We start from the raw sequence: 20797 nt of genomic DNA on the forward strand, positions 1-20797 counted from the left end.
GGTGAACAAGGAAGGGGGAGAGGAAGAAGAGGGAGAGGGAGAAGGAGAGGGAGAGGGAAGGGAGTTATAAATATTTGTTAAGTTTTGATATTTGTTAAGTTTTGATATACTTGATAGAATGTTTGCGTTTGAAACTGAATGATACGTATCCAATTGAGTATGGATTATTAGTAAGTGAATTGCACGTTATGTATTCGATTGATTATGGATTTTTAGTAAGTGAAATGAATGTTTGCGATTATGATTTAGCATGTGTGTTATTTGTGTTTGTGATTACATTGTGGATTGATAAATGTGTACCAAGAGTTGATGGATTGATATGTATTAACAGGAGTATGATTTTTCAGCTGAATGTGGGCTGGAAGATCTCTGCAAAATAGTCAGAGTTGGGAGCCTTGACTATTTTGTGCATAGCGTGCACGAAATGGTCGGGGTTTCCAACCCGACTATTTTGTATTTGCCTATTCCCGACCCTTTTGAAACTTAGCAAAATTCTCTGCTAAATGGTCGGGGTTGGGAACGCCGACCATTTCGAAAGTCGAAATGGTTGGTGTTCCCAACCCCGACCATTTTAACATTTTAAACGTGGGCTAAATTAGTCAGGATTTCAAACTCCGACTAATTTTGCTGGCAAATTGCAACTAGGGTCTAAATTAGTCGGGGTTAGCAATCCCGACTAATTAGGAAGACGTATAAAAAGATAGACCCACTTTCTGACCATTGTGCTGACGTAACCAGAAAGTGAGTCTATTTCTGTAATAAAAACAAAAGAGGATCGATTTTTTTAAAAAAAAATTGGTTTGAGGCTATTTTGAAATTTTCTTCATTTTCTTATTATTTTATGGATCCACTGTTTGGCTTAGAACAACGAATAGCTAATTTAGAGGCCTACTAACTCAAAAACTAGAACGTTTATGTATTTTTCTAGGGGGTTAGTCACCTAGAAGTTAAAAATGGAACTGGGATAATCTGTAGGATAAATTTTTAAGGTGTTAGTCACATAGAATTAGAAAGCAGAATATATTTTTTAGTGTTAGTCAAGTAGAACTTTTCTAAAACTAGAACTGTGATATTTTTTTTGGTGTGTTAGTCAAGTAGAATTCTACTAGAACTAGAATTGAGATAATTTATCATAATTATCCCACTAATTATGCTACATATATATATATGTAGCCATCAGTTCACCTCTCTCAAATTATCCTACAGATTGATAAAGAATCAATTGGGAAAAAAGTGGAACTGCAATCTTTTGTAGAACATCGCTTCTCCTCGGTTCATAGGTATTTCCGATCTCTCTCTCTCTCTCTTTATTAAAACTTAAAAAGCCGATACTGTGATCAAAAAAGTGATTCCTTTTTTAATTAGGACATCATACACGACCTTCTATGATTAGGGTTTATATGAAATTAGGGTTTATATGAGCATTTGATGCATGTAATTAGTTTGTTAATATATGTTTAACCTAACCTAATTAAGTGTCTCTTACTATTTATACATTATATATTCATGCATGACGTTATATGATGAATTTTCGATTGTGATAATTATTTTAATTATAGACTTCAAATATTTTTTTATACTTATCTAATATATAGCAAGCTGTTTATTTGGAATACTATGCCCATGCTATATGATGCACTCTACTGTAGGAATGCCAAAATGGTTACTACTAACTTATGGATTAAGTTTTTTACTTTTTGGCTGATACTTACTTTTTGTACATGCTCTGTGATTGTCATATATTAGTAAATTATAAGTTCCCTAATACATGTTCATTTACAGTGATCTTTTTTGATAAAATGAATTATACACATTTATAATATTATCAGTCCCCTTGTGTGCAAATAATAGAGTGCTTTATTTATTTCCTATGCACATAAGTTTCATGTAAATTGATTTTATCTCATTGGTTATATTAATTAATAGGATGGAGGAAGATCAAAATTTGCCCATTTTATATTTTCATCATGAGGACTTCGATGATAATCTTTTGATTTGCATAATCGGATTAGCTGTTGAGGCTGCATATTTGATCACAAAGATATCAGGACTTCTATCACAGAAGTTCATAGCAAATACGTTTAGTTTCCGATGTCCTCGACGTGGTATTACAAATCTTGGTCTCACATACTTACAGTCCAAGATGGATAATCATCAAAAAGATTTTCGTAGGATTTACCGCATGTACCCAGATTGCTTCATGAAGTTATACAATATCTTGAGAGAGCAGTGCCATATACACAAGACACATACCACATTAGTGTTGATGAGATGATTGCTTTTTTTCTTCTCACGGTTAGTCAGAATCAACGATACTCTGATGCAACTGATAGATTTGATCGTTCAAAATGGACTATCAGTGTATGTTTCAATTAAGTATTATATACCCTAGTATCTTTAGCATCATGCTTGATGGCATCACCTCCTACTGATTCACCTGATAAGGTTAAATCAGAATCTCGCTTTTGGCCTTATTTCAAGGTAATTCTTATTCCTCAAGATTTTACACACACGCATACGCACACACGCATGCGCACCCACACACACATCAAATGAGATGGTCTGACACATTTATTATTCAGGATTGTATCGGTGCAATAGATGTGACTCATATTCTGTGTGTGGTGTATAACATAGATCAGATGCCCTATCAAAATAGACATGGTTTTCTCTCTCAGAACGTCTTGGCATATTGCACATTTGATCTCAAATTTATTTATATCTTAGTTGGGTGAGAGGGCTCTGCTAATGATGCAAGAGTCTTGAAGGATGCGATGAGTAGACCTTATGGACTTCCACTTCCACAGAGTAATAATCTTTACATAGTATTCTATCAATTACATAATACTTTTAGTTTTATAATATTTTTTCTCATTCATATTTTTATGGGATTTTTTTGAAAAAAACCTATTTTGCTAAATAATTAGTAAAATCGACCGTTTTACTAATTATTTAGCAAAACCGACCTCTTTTTGGCCAACAGGCCAAAAAGATGTCGATTTTGCTAAATTGGGTGTTCGAACACATACCGGACTACTAGTCCTGTATGTTTAGGGCTCTACTAATTAATCACTAAACCTAAACTACAAAACCCACGGGACTACGGGTCCCGTGGGTTTTGTTATAAGGGGCTGTTTGGTTCGTTTTTTAACTCGGTGGAAAAGTTTTACACCGCCTCCACATCAGATTTTTCGTGGCCACGTAGGATATAAGCTTTCCGTCGGTTTTTTTCCATCTTTGGTTCGCTAAGGTTGAAGAAGGGAAACTCGGTGAAAATCGTCGCCACATCAGATTTTTTTTCTCCCCCAATTCCTTTCTCAACCTCGTGAAATCGACGAAAACTGCAGCCACATCGGCTTTTTGCCATATAAACAAAAGTTTTCCCTTTTTTTCCAGCGAACCAAACACAAGAAAAATAAATACATTGGTTTCCCATCATTTTTTTCCGAACCAAAGCGAAACAATTTATTTCTTAGAAAAGTTTGGAAAACTCAAAACTTGTATTTTTACACATGAAAATGTATTCCCCTATATCTAGCAAATTAACCAAACAGCCCCTAAATCCAAAATTGAATCAGCAGCAGAAATCGAAGTTAAAAAAAACCAGTATCGAACTCTAACCCCACATCCAATGGCGGAAGGGGACTCCTTTCGCTCCATCTTCGTCGACACCAACTTCGATACCCATCTCGCCGTTGCCTTTTCTCCCGACGACACAGTCGCCGATCTCAAAGGTTAGGGCTCTAAACCGCTGGTTTTTTGTTGTAATTCGTTCAAAAATCATATGGGTTCTCTCCGATTTCTTCGCTATGGCATTCTCTCGAGTGGGTTGTGTTCAAAATTCCATCTTGATTTGGTGCTTGTGTCTCAAATTGGGTTTCTCTCTCTCTCTCTCTCTCTCTCTCTCTCTCTCTCTCTCTTGAATAGCATTTTGGTCTTTTTTAAAGTTCATTTGAGCACTCTTTTTGAGTTGAGAGGCAGAAAATGGCAGCAATTATTTGGTCATGCAGACTTGTTCCTGTGATTCAGTTGAGTGCCATTGTTTTATCTGTATTGAGAATTAGTTGAGGGTGTTTATAGTAAATATAATCCTAAAGAAATGAAAACACTAGCCTATGTAAATATAATGCTAAAGAACAATCACATGAAAGTGTTATGAGAAATCCCCAGGATAAACTAATATCAATCACATGAAAGCACGGAAAATATCAAGAATACACAAACATAAAGACATACGTGATTCGGCTTGTAGCCTACGTCTACGGGCGAAGGAGGAGAATAGCTTTACTAAATTGTGAGGAATACAAAGTGGATCTCTCAATCACTAATCCCAAATAACACCCTAATAATGTCAATCAATCTCTCTCACAATCTCTAATTAATTAGAGCAACAAATAGAAAGCTTTATTTAACTACAGCCGTAACAAAGAACTCCCTGTTCTTTTTCTTGGTGCTGCATCCTCTCTCGGGAAAGAACTTTTGTCTATTCTTATACTGCCTAGTCTCGGTTCGTATTTGGGACTTTCATCAAATAACAATTCCTATCTCCTTGACCTTATCTTCAAACTAATGAGAGCAACTAACTCCTATTTGAAATATGCTAAGCTACCTTATCACCAAATGACCCAACTTATAAGAACTATGTTCTTATACAACAGTTAGGAGATTAAATCCTACTGCACGTAGCTCTCCGTCAAAACAATACCAAGCCAAAGATTATTGGTATTGAGTTCGATTCGGTTTGAATTTGTGTATCAGTATTTGAGTGATACTAACAAATCTCCACCTTGACTCAAATACGTAGGAAATTCCTCACTCCAAAATAAGTTAACTTATCCCACCTCCAATAGCCCCGCAGGGCATCTAAGTGCGGCACATATGGATCAAGTCCAAGCGCCGCTTGAACTTGCCAACTGAAAGATACCTCCTCAACAAATCATCTGAATTGTCTGCACGACCATAACTCTTATCAAAGTCATCACCTGAAGTTGTTCGTGAATAGTTAAAGGGCATAAAATTATCAACCGACAATGCGTAAGCTATCGTATCTTCATATCTTCGCGGTGGGTGAATATCACGTCTAGATCGGTCTCTAGCAATGGTGTATTCCCACTCTTCCTGCAGCTACTGAGGTGATTCATCTACTTGAACGGGATCTGGCTGCTAAACTCTTGTAGTTTTATCCTGTTGAAGAGCTGAATCACGAATTTTTAACTCCACATTATATCTTGTAGTGCGCGCCTTATCATCAATTGAAACCGATTGACTTTTTTTTGGTGGAATATAGCAAACTCATCAAAAGTAACATTACGACTAATAATAATCTTAGGAGAATTCGGATCAGGATCACAACCTAAATCTCCACCTTGACTCAAATACGTAGGAAATTCCTCACTCCAAAATAAGTTAACTTATCCCACCTCCAATAGCCCCGCAGGGCATCTAAGTGCGGCACATATGGATCAAGTCCAAGCGCCGCTTGAACTTGCCAACTGAAAGATACCTCCTCAACAAATCATCTGAATTGTCTGCACGACCATAACTCTTATCAAAGTCATCACCTGAAGTTGTTCGTGAATAGTTAAAGGGCATAAAATTATCAACCGACAATGCGTAAGCTATCGTATCTTCATATCTTCGCGGTGGGTGAATATCATGTCTAGATCGGTCTCTAGCAATGGTGTATTCCCACTCTTCCTGCAGCTACTGAGGTGATTCATCTACTTGAACGGGATCTGGCTGCTAAACTCTTGTAGTTTTATCCTGTTGAAGAGCTGAATCACGAATTTTTAACTCCACATTATATCTTGTAGTGCGCGCCTTATCATCAATTGAAACCGATTGACTTTTTTTTGGTGGAATATAGCAAACTCATCAAAAGTAACATTACGACTAATAATAATCTTAGGAGAATTCGGATCAGGATCACAACCTAAAACCTTTAACACCCAATGCATAACATAGGAATATGCACTTCTTCTCTCGCGGCTCAAGTTTCCCTTGACTAATATGCACATATGTAGGGCAACCAAATATTTTGAGATTAGAATAATCCGCAGGTTTACCGGACCAAACCTCCTCTAGAGTTTACAAGCAATAGCAGTAGACGATGACCGATTCACTAAGTAACAAGTCGTATTCACCACTTCTGCCTATTCCTTACCTAAACCTGCATTGAACAACATACAATGAGCTTTCTCCAATAGGGTTTTGGTCATATGTTCTCCTACTCCATTCTGTTACGACGTGTGAGGGACTGTACTATGTCTAACGATTCCCTTCTTTTTGCAGAACTTATTAAATTCTCATTCACAAAACTCAAGGCTATTATCAGTTCTAAGCCTTTTAATCAGCCTTCCAGTCTGCTTCTCAATCAAAGACTTCCACTGCTTAAAAGTCAAATACACCTCATATTTATGTCTCAAAAAATAGGTCCAAACCTTCCTCGAGTAGTCATCAATGAAGGTCAACAAATATCTCGAACTACCATCCTTCGATGTAACTTGAGAAGGTTCCCAAAGATTTGAATGGATATAATCTTATTACTTTTAGTTTGATGCACTGTCGTACCGAAGCTAACTCTTTTCTGCTTCCCAAAGTTACAATGCTTGTAGAATCCTAATTTTTCTAAACTCTGTCATCGTAAAAGACTCTTCTTGCTCAACTCGGTCAGTCCGCGCCCACTTATATGACTAAGTCTCATATGCTATAATCTGGTAGTATCAGGTCCTAATATCAACGATGCACCTGCAGGCGAACTAGTAACGATAGAACCCTGCAAAACATACAAGCCGCCGATCTTCTTTTCTTTCATAACTACAAGAGAGCCTTTTGTAACACTAAGAACTCCACCTTCACCTAAAAAATTACACCCAAGTCTATCAAGAGTGCTTGAAGAGACGTGATTCTTCCTTAAACCTGGAAAATGCCTAACATCAGTCAAAGTCCTAATACATTATGCATCTTAACCTGAATTTTACCTTTTCGAACAGTCCTGCATGAGGTATTGTTCCCCATAAGAACAACTCCACCATCAATGACTTTATAAGTGGTGAACCAGTCCTGATTAGAACACATATGATAGAAACAAACCGAATTTAAAATCTAATCATCCATGATTCTTTTTATATCATCTGTAGCCAATAAAATCACATCTTCAATAATATCAACTTCAGCGGAGTCCTCCTTTGATTTTTCTTCATACTCTTCTTATTTATTCTTGTTCTTCAATCTGTAATAATCGGTCTTGATGTGTCCTTTTTTCTTGCAATATCTGCAGATTAGATTCCTGTATTTCAACTTATATCTGGAACAAACAAGCCATCAGCTTTATCATCACTTTCTATTATGGTTAACTCTTTGTCAATCTTCTCTTTATTCAACAAGTTCTCCTTGATGTCCTTGATGCTAATAGAATCTCGACCGTAAATCATATTATCCTTAAAGTACTTGTAGGAAGGCGACAAAGAGCACAATAATAATAAGGCTTGATCTTCATCATTGATTTTAACATCAATCTTACTCAAATCTGTAATCCTAGAATTAAATTCACCAATATGAGATTTGATGGGTGCATCCGAAGTGTGTACAAACACTACTTCAAGAGGAGGCGATCAGTGAGCGACTTCGTCAAATAAAAATCCTCCAACTTAGACTACAAATCAGTGGCAGTCTTCTCCGTGAGAACTTCTTACAAAATTTTGTTTGTCAAACATAACTAGATCACTTTGAGAGATCTATCATCCAACTTGTTCCAATCTTCCTTCGTCGTAGTAGCCGGTTTCTTCAACTTCCCGAACAAAGCCTTATTCACTCCACTCTGTATTAACACGGTGATCATCCTAACTCGCCAAAAACTGAGATATTGTTGTTAAACTTCTTGATATCCTACGTCATAGCGGTTGTCATCATCTTCTCGTCCGATCGATAGCTGAGGGCTCTGATACCAATTTGTTATGAGAAATCCCCAGGATAAGCTAATATGAATCACATGATAGCATGAAAAATATCAAGAACACATGAACATAAAGACATACGTGGTTTAGCTTGTAGCCTACGTCCACAAGCAAAGGAGTATAACTTTACTAAATTGTGAGGAACACAGTGGATCTCTCAATCACTCAATCCCAAATAACACCCCAGTAGCGTCAATCAATCTCTTTCACAATCTCTAATTAATTAGAGCAACAAATAGAAAGATTTATTTAACTACAGACATAACAAAGAACTCCCTGTTCTTTTTCTTGGTGCTGCATCCTCTCTCGGGAAAGAACTTTGGTCTATTCTTATTCTGCCTAGTCTCGGTTGGTATTTGGGACTTTCATCAAATAACAATTCCTATCTCCTTGACCTTATCTTCGGTATTTGGGACTTTCATCAAATAACAATTCCTATCTCCTTGACCTTATCTTCAAACTAATGAGAGCAACTAACTCCTATTTGAAATATGCTTAACAATTCCTATCTCCTTGACCTTATCTTCAAACTAATGAGAGCAACTAACTCCTATTTGAAATATGCTTAGCTACCTTATCACCAAATGACCCAACTAATAAGAACTATGTTCTTATCCAACAGTTAGGAGATTAAATCCTACTGCACGTAGCTCTCCATCAAAACAAGACCAAGGCAAAGATTATCGGTGCTGAGTTCAATTCGGTTTGAATTTGTGTATCAATATTTGAATCATACCAACAAAAAGTTTTTGTAATAATGAGATATTTTTCTTTAGGTTAAATTTATTTCAATTTGAGGAATTAAATATATAAAATCTTAGTCGGAGTAATGTTGAATTTTGAGATTATGGAGAATAATTGTTGTTGGATTAACTCATATGATGAAATCATTTGATGATTATTTGACAAATGTATATTTTTGGAGAAGATTTTAACAAGTTTAGTCCAGCTCCAATCTTCTTTTGAGGTCCGAAAATTAGGACCGTGACAAGAATTGTAGATGGATTTTTCTGGCCATAAACCCAAAGTTCTAGCTTCATTTATTTTGGAACTTACTTTCCTCCAAAATCACTTTAAGATGCAAAATACTCCATCCAAAGTTTTACTCTCACTTGTTTTTTAAGTTCCCCCATTTCTGAAAAAGGCTTTTTGCCTATTAGCCAAAGTTTTAGGTTTATACCCTCATCTAATCTTTAACCTCACCTACATCCAAAACATCACTCGTACTCAAAATATCCCACCAAATTATTCTTAATCCTAGTTTGTATTCTAGCAATTTCCTATATAGTGTAGGTTACTAAATTTCGCTGTAACTCACCAAAGATTGCTCTAAGCGGTTAGATATATAATGTAACTTTAAACCAAGTACTTAAACTATTCATTTTTTTCCATACAAATGTCTTTGTGTCGTGAATTGTAGATAATTTTTTTCATACAAATGTCTTGGTGTGGTGTATGGTTTAACCAAATATTTTAGGCATTATCTTTGTGTTTTTTCATACTGAAGTTGTGACATTGCGAACTGTAGATGAATGTTTCCTAACAAAACAACCAAACCCCCAATTTATTTTTTAAGTCCTCTCCCTTTTCAAAAAGGGTTTGTACCTATAAACTGAAAGTTTTACCACCATTCACTTGTTGATCCACCCACTTTGTATATCTCCTTAGATCCAACGCGCACGAAAGAATTAATCTTTAATCCTACTTTGTATGTTAGCAATTTGGTATTCACGTAAGTTGTTATATTTTGCTTTAGTCTACTACTATTTTGGTCAAAGTGATTTCGTGTATAACGTATTGTTAAACCAACTACTTAAGATGTTACTTCGTGACATTTTTTCACACGTGCACTGCAGCATTTCACACCGGGTCAATTTTGCTTGTTGCTTGTTGCTTCTGTTACTAACACACGAATGTTAACTAATTATTGTAAACATTCAACTGTTGATTCCATGTTGCTTCATTCAAGTCTCCCTACTTTTCTTGGTGTTCAAGTCGCATCCCTACTTCTCTCTGTGTTCAAGTCTTGTCTAGGTCTTTATATTTAGGAAATTAATTCCTCCACAAAAGAAGTCATCTCCATCTCTGAGGTATGCTGAAATCTTTCCTCTGAAGTGATATATCTTGTTTTTAATCCTGAATTAGATGAATTGGAAGAAATCTGTAAGCTTATATTTAACAACCCAACTTGCTGTAATTGGTTGGTCTTTTGAGGATCGATATTGTTTAGTTTTCTTCTTGTTCTATTTTAAATGCTTTTATGTAAGTTTATGAGGTTGATTGGATCCCTGATTCCCTAATCAGTAAATAGCACATTCACAAGCCATATCCACTTTGTTTTATTTTAGGATTAATTGCACGTATATACTATTCATAAAACACAATCCTTTTCTTTTCGCATAGCATCATCAAGTTTGCAGATGAGTATTCTACTCTGAAGCTTTAAATAATTTGCTTAATGGGATAAGAATAGTCAATTTAGGACGATGGGATTTCTCTACAGCAGCTATGCTTGAAATAAGAGATTTATAAAGGATTGATGAGAAAGGGTGTAGGCCAAAAAAATTCATTATAATTAGTAGTTGTTTATGAAGTTGAAGTTACCTAATATTTGAAATTAGACATTGCAAGTTGAAGGCAAATTCCAGATTATAGGTACTACATCATTCCTTTTCATAGTTTTGGCTAAAATTTCGCATTGTATATGTTCTATCTTTATCGTGCTCTAAAATAGAACGTGGCAAAGATTGCATTTCATGTGCGTCTATTATAGGCTTTCTTTTCATCAAAATTTTATAACGCTGGTGATCTGTTTACCAAAATTGTTGACAGAGAAAAAAGAACTTCCAGCATTTTGCAATAAACTCCCATGGACTCTCAAGAGAGGACTTTGGGGTTTTGATTTTAGGGCTCTCTCTTATTGTGCTAAAGGCTTGTCTAGTACATTTAAAGTTTACCCTTTAAAGATTTTCCTATTTTTATCCATATTTGTTATCCTTCTTAAACTTTACCAAGAACAAAGTTCAATACTTTATGAAGATAGACCCTTAATGAAGTTATGGGTAGGAGAAAATGAGTGAAAAGGTGAGACTTTGTCATAGAGGTGGGCGTGAGTCGAGCCGGGCTTGACCCTTGAACCGACCCTCACACTTTTGGTGTGGTTCGCTTCAGACCGGGGCTCGGATGGGTGTCAACGGGTCATGCCAAGGACTCTGTCCCTGGGTTTGGGGTTAGACCCAACCCGACCTATGACGGTTGGGGTCGCGGGTCAGCCCGCATATTTTTTTTCTTTTCGATTTTTTTTCATGTTTTTTGCTAGATTAGTATGTATAGTTTAAAGAGAAAAAAAACCCTATATCTTATCTTTTTAAAAAGTCTAAACCATATAAATTTATAATAGGTGATGGAATTATCTTAAGGACCAAAGATTCACTAAAATTTGAACATTTTCAGTATATCAAAATGATTACACATATTCATTAAAATACTGAATAAAACTTAGAAAATACATTACTACTAAAATTACAATTCAAACATATGGAGGTTATAATTTTTTAATTGAGTTGCTCCAACAACAACAACCAAACATTTATCCCAAATGTTTGGGGTTAACTACATGAATTCTATTTTTCTATTCTATTCTGTTGCGGGTCATTTACTCTGTTACGTTAGTCTTAATAATATCCTTCTTAATTGTTTCTGACCAAGTCTTTCTAGGTCGACCTCTAGATCTCATAGCCCTATTAACGTTAATATTATTATTTTTTCTAATCGGTGCACCAAGAGGTCTCATTTGTACATGATCAAACCATCTTCATCTATTATATTTATCTCTAATTTTATCCTCAATAGGCGCAACCTCTAATTTACTACATGCATTCATTTCTTATCCTAAATTTTAATGTATACCCACAAGACCATCACAACATTCTCACTTCTGGAACACTCATTTTTTGAACATATTGTTTTTTAATTGCCCAACATTCTGACCCATTAATTATAGTTGGTCTTATAACTGTCCTATAGAATTTTTCCTTTAGTTTCATTGGTATTCTACGATCACATAAGACTTCCGAAGCACTCCTCCATTTCAACCATCCCGATTTGATTCAATACACAACATCATCCTCTATCTCACCATCATGCCTAATGATAGATCCTAAATAGCGAAAATATTTAGTTTTAGGTATTTCTTGGCCATTAATATGTACCATAGGCTCTTTTTTTCCTACTTTTACTAAAAATACATTCCATATATTCTGTTCTTATTCTACTAATTCTAAAACCTTTAGACTCAAGAGCTTGTCTCCCTCTTTCTTCTTTAGAGCATCTTTAATCTCGTAAATCCTAATTTTACAACAATATCTATAGTTCCTATCATTCACTATATGGTCAAAAATCTCTACTTTGCTCAATTTTTTTATTATCATTAAATAATTGATAAAAGTAACCCCTCCACCTCACTTTTATTTTCCCGTCGGTCACTAGAACTCTTTGATCCTCACTTTTAATACACCTAATATTACCGAAATATCTACTCTTCCTTTCTCTAATCTTAGCAAGTTTATATATATCTTTCTCTCCCTCCTTAGATTCTAACTTCTTATAAAAATTTTCATAAGCTTTGTATTTATTTTCGCTAACTGCTATTTTTGCTTCCTTCCTTACTAGTTTATATTTTTCTAAGTTTTTCCTACTCCTACACTTTTGCCACTCTTTATATAAAGTTTTCTTCTCTCTAATAACCTTTTGCACACTCTTATTCCACCACCAACTCTTCTTACCGTCTAATTTATAACCATTAGATTCTCCTAGTATATCTTTAGCGACTTTCTTAATACAAGAAGACATGCTATTCCATATAATATTAGTCTTATTATCTATGTTTCATATATCTTCTTTCATTATCTTATCCTTAAAATGTATTAAATTCTCTCCTTTTAAGTTCGATCATTTAGTTCTTAGTCTTTTGTTCACGTTTATTTTTCTGCTCCACTTTGTAATAGATATGTCTTAGACTATCAAGCTATATTGTGTACTTAAACTCTCTCCTGGTATAACTTTACAATCTTTGCATATTAACCTATCCGCCATCCTAGTACGAAAAAGTCTATTGGACTATTATTAAAACTATTTTTAAAGATTATTAAATGTTCATCCTTTTTTCTAAAAAGTGTATTTGCTATTATCCAATCATTCGATATTGCAAAATCTAGAATTGATTTACCCATATCGTTCTTATCTCCATACCCAAAACCTCCATGTATCTTCTCATATCTGTTATTATCCTTACCAACATGCCCATTAAGATCCCCTCCTATAAGTAATTTCTCTCCAAATGAGATTTTTTGTACTAAATCATCTAATTTGTCCCAAAATTTTCTCTTAGTACTCTCGAGCAAGCCTATTTGTGGTGCGTAAGTACTAATAATATTAATAACCTCTACACCTAAGACAACTTTTATTAAGTACTAATAATATTAATAACCTCTACACCTAAGACAACTTTTATTAGTATTATTCTATCTCCAACTCTTCTTACATCTACAATTAATAACCTCTACACCTAAGACAACTTTTATTAGTATTATTCTATCTCCAACTCTTCTTACATCTACAACGCTTTCTTTTATTATATTACCTACAAGAACTTTCACTCCATTCCTATTCTTCACTTTTCCCGTGTATCAAAGTTTATATCTGATCTTTTTAATTTCTCTAGATTTTCACCTATCCATTTAGTTTCTTGTAAACAAATTATATTTATCTTTCTTCTAATGATGACATCAACTGATTCCAATGCCTTTCCGGTAAGTGTACCTATATTCCAAGTAGCTAATCTAATTCTATTTTCTTGTAAAAATCTCCTACCATTTTCCCTCTTAGACTGTTCTAGTCTATGTCTAATACTATTAGATACCCTACTAGATAATTGTAGATTCTTAGAACACCCTTACTTGTCATTACACCCGGGTGACATCGATGTAATGCGTCGCTTCCGGGGAACACCCTAGCAAACCGCCCTTGCTTGCTTATCATTGCATCAGGGTGGGATCGATGCAACGCGTCGCGGTGGGGATGCCCCAATCAATATAAAATATAATTCATTTTGCATGTGGATCTGACTATATTTTTCGCTGACTGTCGGCTACCTAATATAACCCTCCTTTATCCTAGCTTAGGACAGGTAGTGCTGACAAACAGCACTGGCAGAGTTTTTTTAATTGAGTTGCTATTCAAATAAATCAAAGTATAGCTATCACCTTAAATGAGCCGGACCAGGCCGGACCTTGCCTGGTCGAACATAGGCTAGGTCAGGCGTGGGTCGAACCTACTTCTTTGTTCACAGGTTTAGAGCAGATCTTAGCCCGATCCACGGCCCTGGCGTATCACGAGGCGGGTTGGGTCTAGCTCACAGTTGGCTGGGTTGGGTCTTAACTCACGGCGGGCTGAGTCGGTTTGACCCGCAATTTAAACCGGCCTACGCCCACCCTATTTGGTCATTTAAACATGTGGAATTACAGAAACATTCTAAAGAGTTCTACAACATATAACAAGCCTCCTGAAATCTAAAGATCGATAGGATTCCTAGTAAATCGAAAAATTATAAACACCCCTCCCCCAAAAGAAAATTATAAAAACATCCTCAATAACATAAAACAGTAAAAATTACAAAAAATTCTAAAATTTTCAAACCTTAAAAAAATAAGAATTTCAAAATATGTAAATAGCCCCTAGCCAAACTTAAAATTTGTAGAAGACACCCTAAATTTTCTAAAAATAGTGAAAAACACCCTAAATTTTTGAAATTTACAAAAAAAAAATTTAGAACACACAAATAGTATATAGAAATCTAGGAGCTCCAAGCAGCCTCTTAAAAATTTTAAATTTGCAGAAAACACCCTAAAATTCTTTTAAATTGTAAAAAACCCTCAAATTTTATAAAAATACCCTAAGAATTCCAATCCTATGAACAGTTAATAGAAAATATTGACAGACCCCTAAAATTTTTAGAACTTGCAAAAAACATCCTGGAAGTTTTGAAAATTACAAAAAATGCCCTCAAGCTTCAAAATTTATAATAAACACCTTTGAAAATTCAAATCCATAAAAAATATCCTAACAAATATATTTATACAAATAACACCCTGAAAATTTTAACATTGCAAAAAATGCCCTAGAAGTTTAAAAAATTACAATAAATGCCCTCAAAATAAAATATATATAAAAGATAGCCTTAAAATTTCATAGATACAAATAGTTAACTAAAAATTTTATAAATTTAAAATTTGTAAAAAACACCTTCAAAGTTTAGAAAATCGCAAAAAAACACCCGAAAAGTTTATAATTGTGTAACTTCTAGGGTGTTTTCTGCTAATTCTAAAGCTTTTAGGGGAATGTTTGTAATCCTATATTTTCAATGTGCTTTTTTATAGGTTTGAAAATTTTTAGTGTTTTTTTGTAATTTTAGAATTTTCTACAAATTTAAAATTTCAGGGGCATTTTTTTCAAATTTTGAGTTGTACATGAGGCTTTAGATAATTGCTAGATTTTTGAGGAGATTGTTTATAAGCTTAATAATTTGAGGGGGCTTTTTGTACTTTATATACCTTGACTTGAGAGTGGTGGTGTTCCTTCCTTATGACATGTTTATACCGAACACATGAATATTTCCCCCACTAATTATTCTAGGGTCCTAATTACTATGCTAAATTTTAATCCTAGTTGCTTTGACCTCATACCAAATGACTCCTAAGGGATAAGAGAGAGACCCTGTTAGGATTGTGTCTTTGATTCTTTGTATAATTTCATGAGAATTAGATAGAGTTAGAGATCTATCATGATTAGGAGATTGAGTCTCATCATGATTAGGAGTTTGAATCCTATTCTAATTAGGAAGTTAGGCTAGAGATAGAGTTTTGGTTTTCCTATATATATTCTTCTATTGTTGGAGGAAAAATCAAGGTGAAGAGAGAGAGCCAATATTCTTGTAATCTAGGGTTAACAGAGCGTGTAACCTGATTCAAGAATATTGTGTGAGAGGCGAGGGTTTCATAGTCTTTATCCGTGCAAAAGATTACATCATTGGGAGAGGGTTTCGCAGTCTTTGTCCGTTCAAAAGATAGTAAGGAGTGGGTTTTGGAGAGTATGAGACTTGATTATGTATGTGAGGTTGAGAGATTGAGAGACGAGAGTTGAATGGTTCCTCTTGTATTTCTCCCTGATACATAGTGGATTTCTCGTATTGTTGCCCGTGGACGTAGGTCGAAGTTGGTCGACCGAACCACATAAATCTCGGCGTTTTTTCTTCTTGATTATGGTTGTTTTATATCTTATTGATTGTGGGTTGGCTTCCAAGTTGCACAAATCGTGGTACACGGGGAGACTAAAATTCCCCAACAGACCCTTCTTAATATCTCATGAGAACGAGAGCAAGATCTCACAAGATTTGCATAATATTAATTTAATCATGTCTTGCTTCTTAAATGACGATTGTTGTCCTTACTTTTTGTTAGCAGAGGGGTGAATTAGGTCTTTACATAGGGTATAACAAAGCTAGTTTATGCCCTGAGAACAATAAAGCCATTCTTTTGTTTAATTATTAGATGTATGAGTGGTGATAATGGTAGTACGAAACTTATATTACTTTTGTACTCCTACAAACAAAAAAAGTAGAGTTCAAAATGGCTCATAGTTTTGACAAATTTTAAAAAAAGACCCCACACATTTGTTAGTGGTAGTACAAGACTAATGTGGAACTTGTAGTACATTAATATCTATTTATTTACTGTTATGTAACTAAATCTATCTGATCTCATTAGTTTCAGGCATCATGGCATTATCATGCTTGTCTCAATGTGGAACCAATGTAACATCTGAACTTGGTAAAGATATAGTTAATTACCTTTTTATTCATTTGAAGTCCAGTTTTGGCTATCTAGTTCACTACAAAGAGAAGGTTAATAATCTCCAACAAACTTTCGAAGATTTGAGAAGCGTAAAAAATGACATACAACGAAGAACCAAAGCAGCTGAGAAAAATGGAGAAGTGGTAGATGACGTAGTGACTTCATGGCTAAGAAAAGTTAGCGAACTCGAACAAGCAGTAAATACAATGTTAGCAGAGATTAGAGAGAACAAAAGAAGCTTCAGAAGATTCTATCCTAATTTAATTTCACGTTACAAGCTTGGGAAAGAAGCTACAAAGAGAAAACTTGATGCTGAAAAGCTCCAAGAGAAAGGGAATTTCGCAACAGTGTCTCAACTTCCTCCTCCACCTAGCATTGAATCAATGCCTGCAGGTGATTTCATGGCTTTCAGCTCGACCATCGAAGCTATGAACAACGTCCTAAAGGCAATGAGGGATGAAAATCAACAGTTAATTGGAATTTACGGTATGGGTGGCGTTGGTAAAACAACGTTAATGGAAGAACTTGGGAGGCAATTCTCAATAAGCAAAGAATTTGGCACGGTTATTAAAGTCGTGGTGTCGCAAAACCCTAACATAGATCAAATCCGCCGTGAGATTGCTGAAGAGCTCGGGATGAGACTCTTTGGAGAGGGTGAATCTGCTGCTAGAAAACTTGCTGATAGGTTGAAGAAGGAAACCAAGATTGTCATCATGATGGATGATATTTGGTCAAGGCTAGAATTGAGAGTTATAGGAATCCCAATCGGAGATGAGCACAGAGGATGCAAAATTTTGTTTACTACAAGAACACTTCAAGCTTGCCAACTAATGGAAAGTCATGCTTCGATTTTAGTGGATGTTTTGACAAGAGAAGATTCTTGGACTCTTTTCAAAAGCAAAGTAGGTGATATCTGTAGATCGCCTGATATTGAAAATGTTGCAAGAAAAGTCGCCGATGAGTGTGGAGGCTTGCCACTAGCAATTGTTGTCGTTGGACGAGCATTGAGAGGATGTAGTGAGAAAAGTGTGTGGGAGAGTGGCTTGATGCAGTTAAAAAGATCGATTCCTGATGAGTTGTTGAATGTGGAAGAACAGTTGTTCAAGTCTCTTGAATTGAGTTACAACTACATTAAGAACGAAGAGATGAAACTCTTGTTCTTGTTTTGTTGCCTATTTCGCGAAGATTATGAAATAACCGAAGATGAGCTAACAAGATACGTTGCTGGTGAAGGTTTCTTGAAGGATGTATATAGCTTGGACGAAGCAAGAGGAAAAATACATTTGCTTGTGCATGATCTGATAGCGAGTTGCTTGTTGCTGAAAACCGAAAGAGAGAGATCAGTGAAAATGCATGATGTGGTTCGAGATGTTGCTGTTTACATTGCATCTAAAGGGGATGATTGTTTCTTTGTTAAGGCTGGCTTAGGTATGAGATACTGGCCTGAGAGCAAAACTTTGGAGATGTGCAAGAGGATTTCTTTGATGAACAATGATCTTTTGGAACTTCCAGATCAACCAAATTGCCCTAAATTACTCACCCTTCTATTGAATTCTAATCCTTCTTTGAAAAGCATTTCGAGTAGTTTTTTTCAGGGTATGGCATCTCTTGCTGTCCTGGATTAAGTGACACGAATATTGAGTTGTTGCCTTCTTCTCTCGCTCTTTTGACCAATCTAGGATCACTTCGTCTTGACCGCTGTAGGAGATTGACTGATTTATCTTTGATTGGGGAACTAAGGAAGCTCAAGATACTTGGTCTGCAGAAATGTCAAGTTGACAATTTGCCAGAAGAAATAGGAACTTTGGCTGATTTGAAACTCTTGGATATTTCATATTCAACTTCTCTTGCCTTAGTAAAGGGGCTATCTCGGTTAGAAGAATTGTTCATGATAGGTTACAATATAAGAGAATCTCTCTTTCTCCATATCGGTTACTTGGAAAGATTGGCCTACATACAGATGTACATAAGTGATGTCAGGTACTTCTCTCAAGATGTCGAAGCCCTTGATGGCTGGAAGAACTTGAAGAAATTCATGATTTATTGTGAATATGATTGGTATTCACTTGCAACTATCCATCAGAAGAATCTGTTTCTTAAAAATGTGGATCGAGCAGGGAATTGGACAAAGATACTGTTGACGGAAGCAGAAGATTTGATCTTAGACAGCTGCAACTGCGATCGAGGTGATTTTGTCAATGTGAAGAAACTTCGGCTTGTGAACTGTGGTACCATAGAAAACCTGCTTGACACCTCAAAACCAGAATTTTCTCCAAATGCCTTCGAGAACTTGGAGCACCTAAACCTCGCAAACTTAGAGAGTTTGAAAACAATATGTCAAAGCGAGATTCGATCTTTATCGTTCAAGAAAATGAGAGTCTTGGAGATAATTCGATGCAAGAACGTGGTGTGCATAATGCCTTATAATTTGCTGCAAAGATGTCATTACGTTCTACAAGTCGTCTCTGTGAACTCGTGCACTGAAGTGATCGAGATATTCAACTCTGAGGGGTTCACACAAGGGATTCCTATATTGCCAAAGCTTGAAAGACTGCAATTAACTTCCTTGCAAAATCTCATAAGACTCTTCAGTGGAAATGTACCAAATGGGAGCCTTCGGAAACTAAGTAGTCTGCAAGTATCTGGCAGTAACAAACTTCAATTCTTGCTCCCACAAATTACAGGGGCCTTTGTAAACTTGAAAGAGCTTGAGGTTGGAAGTTGCGCAAGCTTGGAGTATCTGTTGTTGTCGAGCTTGGCTATAGAGTTAAAAAACCTAGAGAGACTTACGGTGAAGAAAAATTATGCGATGGAGGTGATAATTGAAGGTGAAGATGGTGTTGTGGTGAACAAAAGCTTGTTTCCTCGATTGAAGGAGGTTGTGCTTGTAGATCTTCCAACGTTGGGGAGATTTTATCGAGGGGAAATAGCAGGTCGCTGTTTCGATTGGCCTTTGGTTGAGTTTGTGAGGTTGGAGCTTTGTCCAAACATGAAGATGTTTCCCATCGGAAGCAAGAGTGCACCTAAGCTGAAGAAGATACACATGGGAGACGACGATGATGTTGAATGGTTCAAAGCGATGGAATGGGAGGATGCAAGTATTCTTTCGCGCTTTGAAATCAGCTGGTAAGTTTAGTGGTATATCATGTTTTGAGTCTTTTTTACTTTTATTTTATTTGGTAATTAAGTTAAGTTGTTTAACGTTTACACGGTTGCTGATATAATCTCGTCTTGAATAACAGCAAAACTGGGCCTTAATTGATTGCAAGAAGCTAAAGAGTATGGTTCGCAAGCTAGAGAATGCATCAACAGGTGCAGAAATGTTGCTTGCTGAGAGATATTATGTACATTGCCTTGAATTATATCATGCGACGTGATTGTAATATCCCTAATTTTCTAGTGATAATAAGTCTAAGTTATTATTTGTTTAAATAGATATCAAAAAAATTGAGTTAACAATAGTAATTTATAAAGATAAGTTTGTAAAGGATGTTAATTTATGCAAAGGAAGAATAATAACTACATATAGTCACATATTTTTTTATTTACTAGTACGAACTCGTACACGTTTTAAGTTTTAATTTTTTTTATTAAATAGTAAAGCTATGTGTTAATAAATAAAATCTTATAATAAGATTACTTAAAAAAATGTATTAATTAATTAATTATCATGTTGTTATTGTAATTGAATGTTTTTTTTATAATGATCACTCAGTGTTAACCTTTTTTTAAATAAGCCTCCAAATCTAAAATTGTTCTTAAATAAAACTGTCGATTCTATAAGTTCTCTTAAATATGTTCTCCAACTTAAAAGTTATTAACTTAACTCTAAATTACTTAACTCTAAATTAACTAAGTTACATTAATCTTGCTAGCTTTTTCCTGATACTCCTTAGATAGTTATGCTTGATACCTGCAACATATTGTAATAGT

General features: G+C 35.4%; 1 protein-coding gene across 1 annotated transcript; it reads left to right on the forward strand.

Annotated features, from left to right (window-relative positions):
* Positions 2413-20366, forward strand: LOC109847984 (probable disease resistance protein At1g61310). Its single transcript, XM_020417219.1, has 5 exons — positions 2413-2481; positions 3539-3734; positions 16778-18474; positions 18507-19990; positions 20107-20366. The coding sequence occupies exons 1-5, from the start codon at positions 2413-2415 to the stop codon at positions 20120-20122; spliced, it is 3462 nt and encodes a 1153-aa protein (XP_020272808.1). The 3' UTR covers positions 20123-20366.

Source organism: Asparagus officinalis, chromosome 7 (assembly GCF_001876935.1).
Source record: "Asparagus officinalis chromosome 7, Aspof.V1, whole genome shotgun sequence".
NCBI classification, from domain to species: Eukaryota; Viridiplantae; Streptophyta; class Magnoliopsida; order Asparagales; family Asparagaceae; genus Asparagus; species Asparagus officinalis.

Excerpts from the sequence above, each read along its gene's own strand:
- LOC109847984 (XM_020417219.1), top strand. The coding sequence starts at position 2,413 with ATGGCATCACCTCCTACTGATTCACCTGATAAGGTTAAATCAGAATCT. Across the intron at positions 2,482-3,538 it reads GCTTTTGGCCTTATTTCAAG|CAAATTAACCAAACAGCCCC; the intron begins GTAATTCTTATT and ends CCCTATATCTAG. Across the intron at positions 18,475-18,506 it reads TTCAGGGTATGGCATCTCTT|TTGTTGCCTTCTTCTCTCGC; the intron begins GCTGTCCTGGAT and ends ACGAATATTGAG.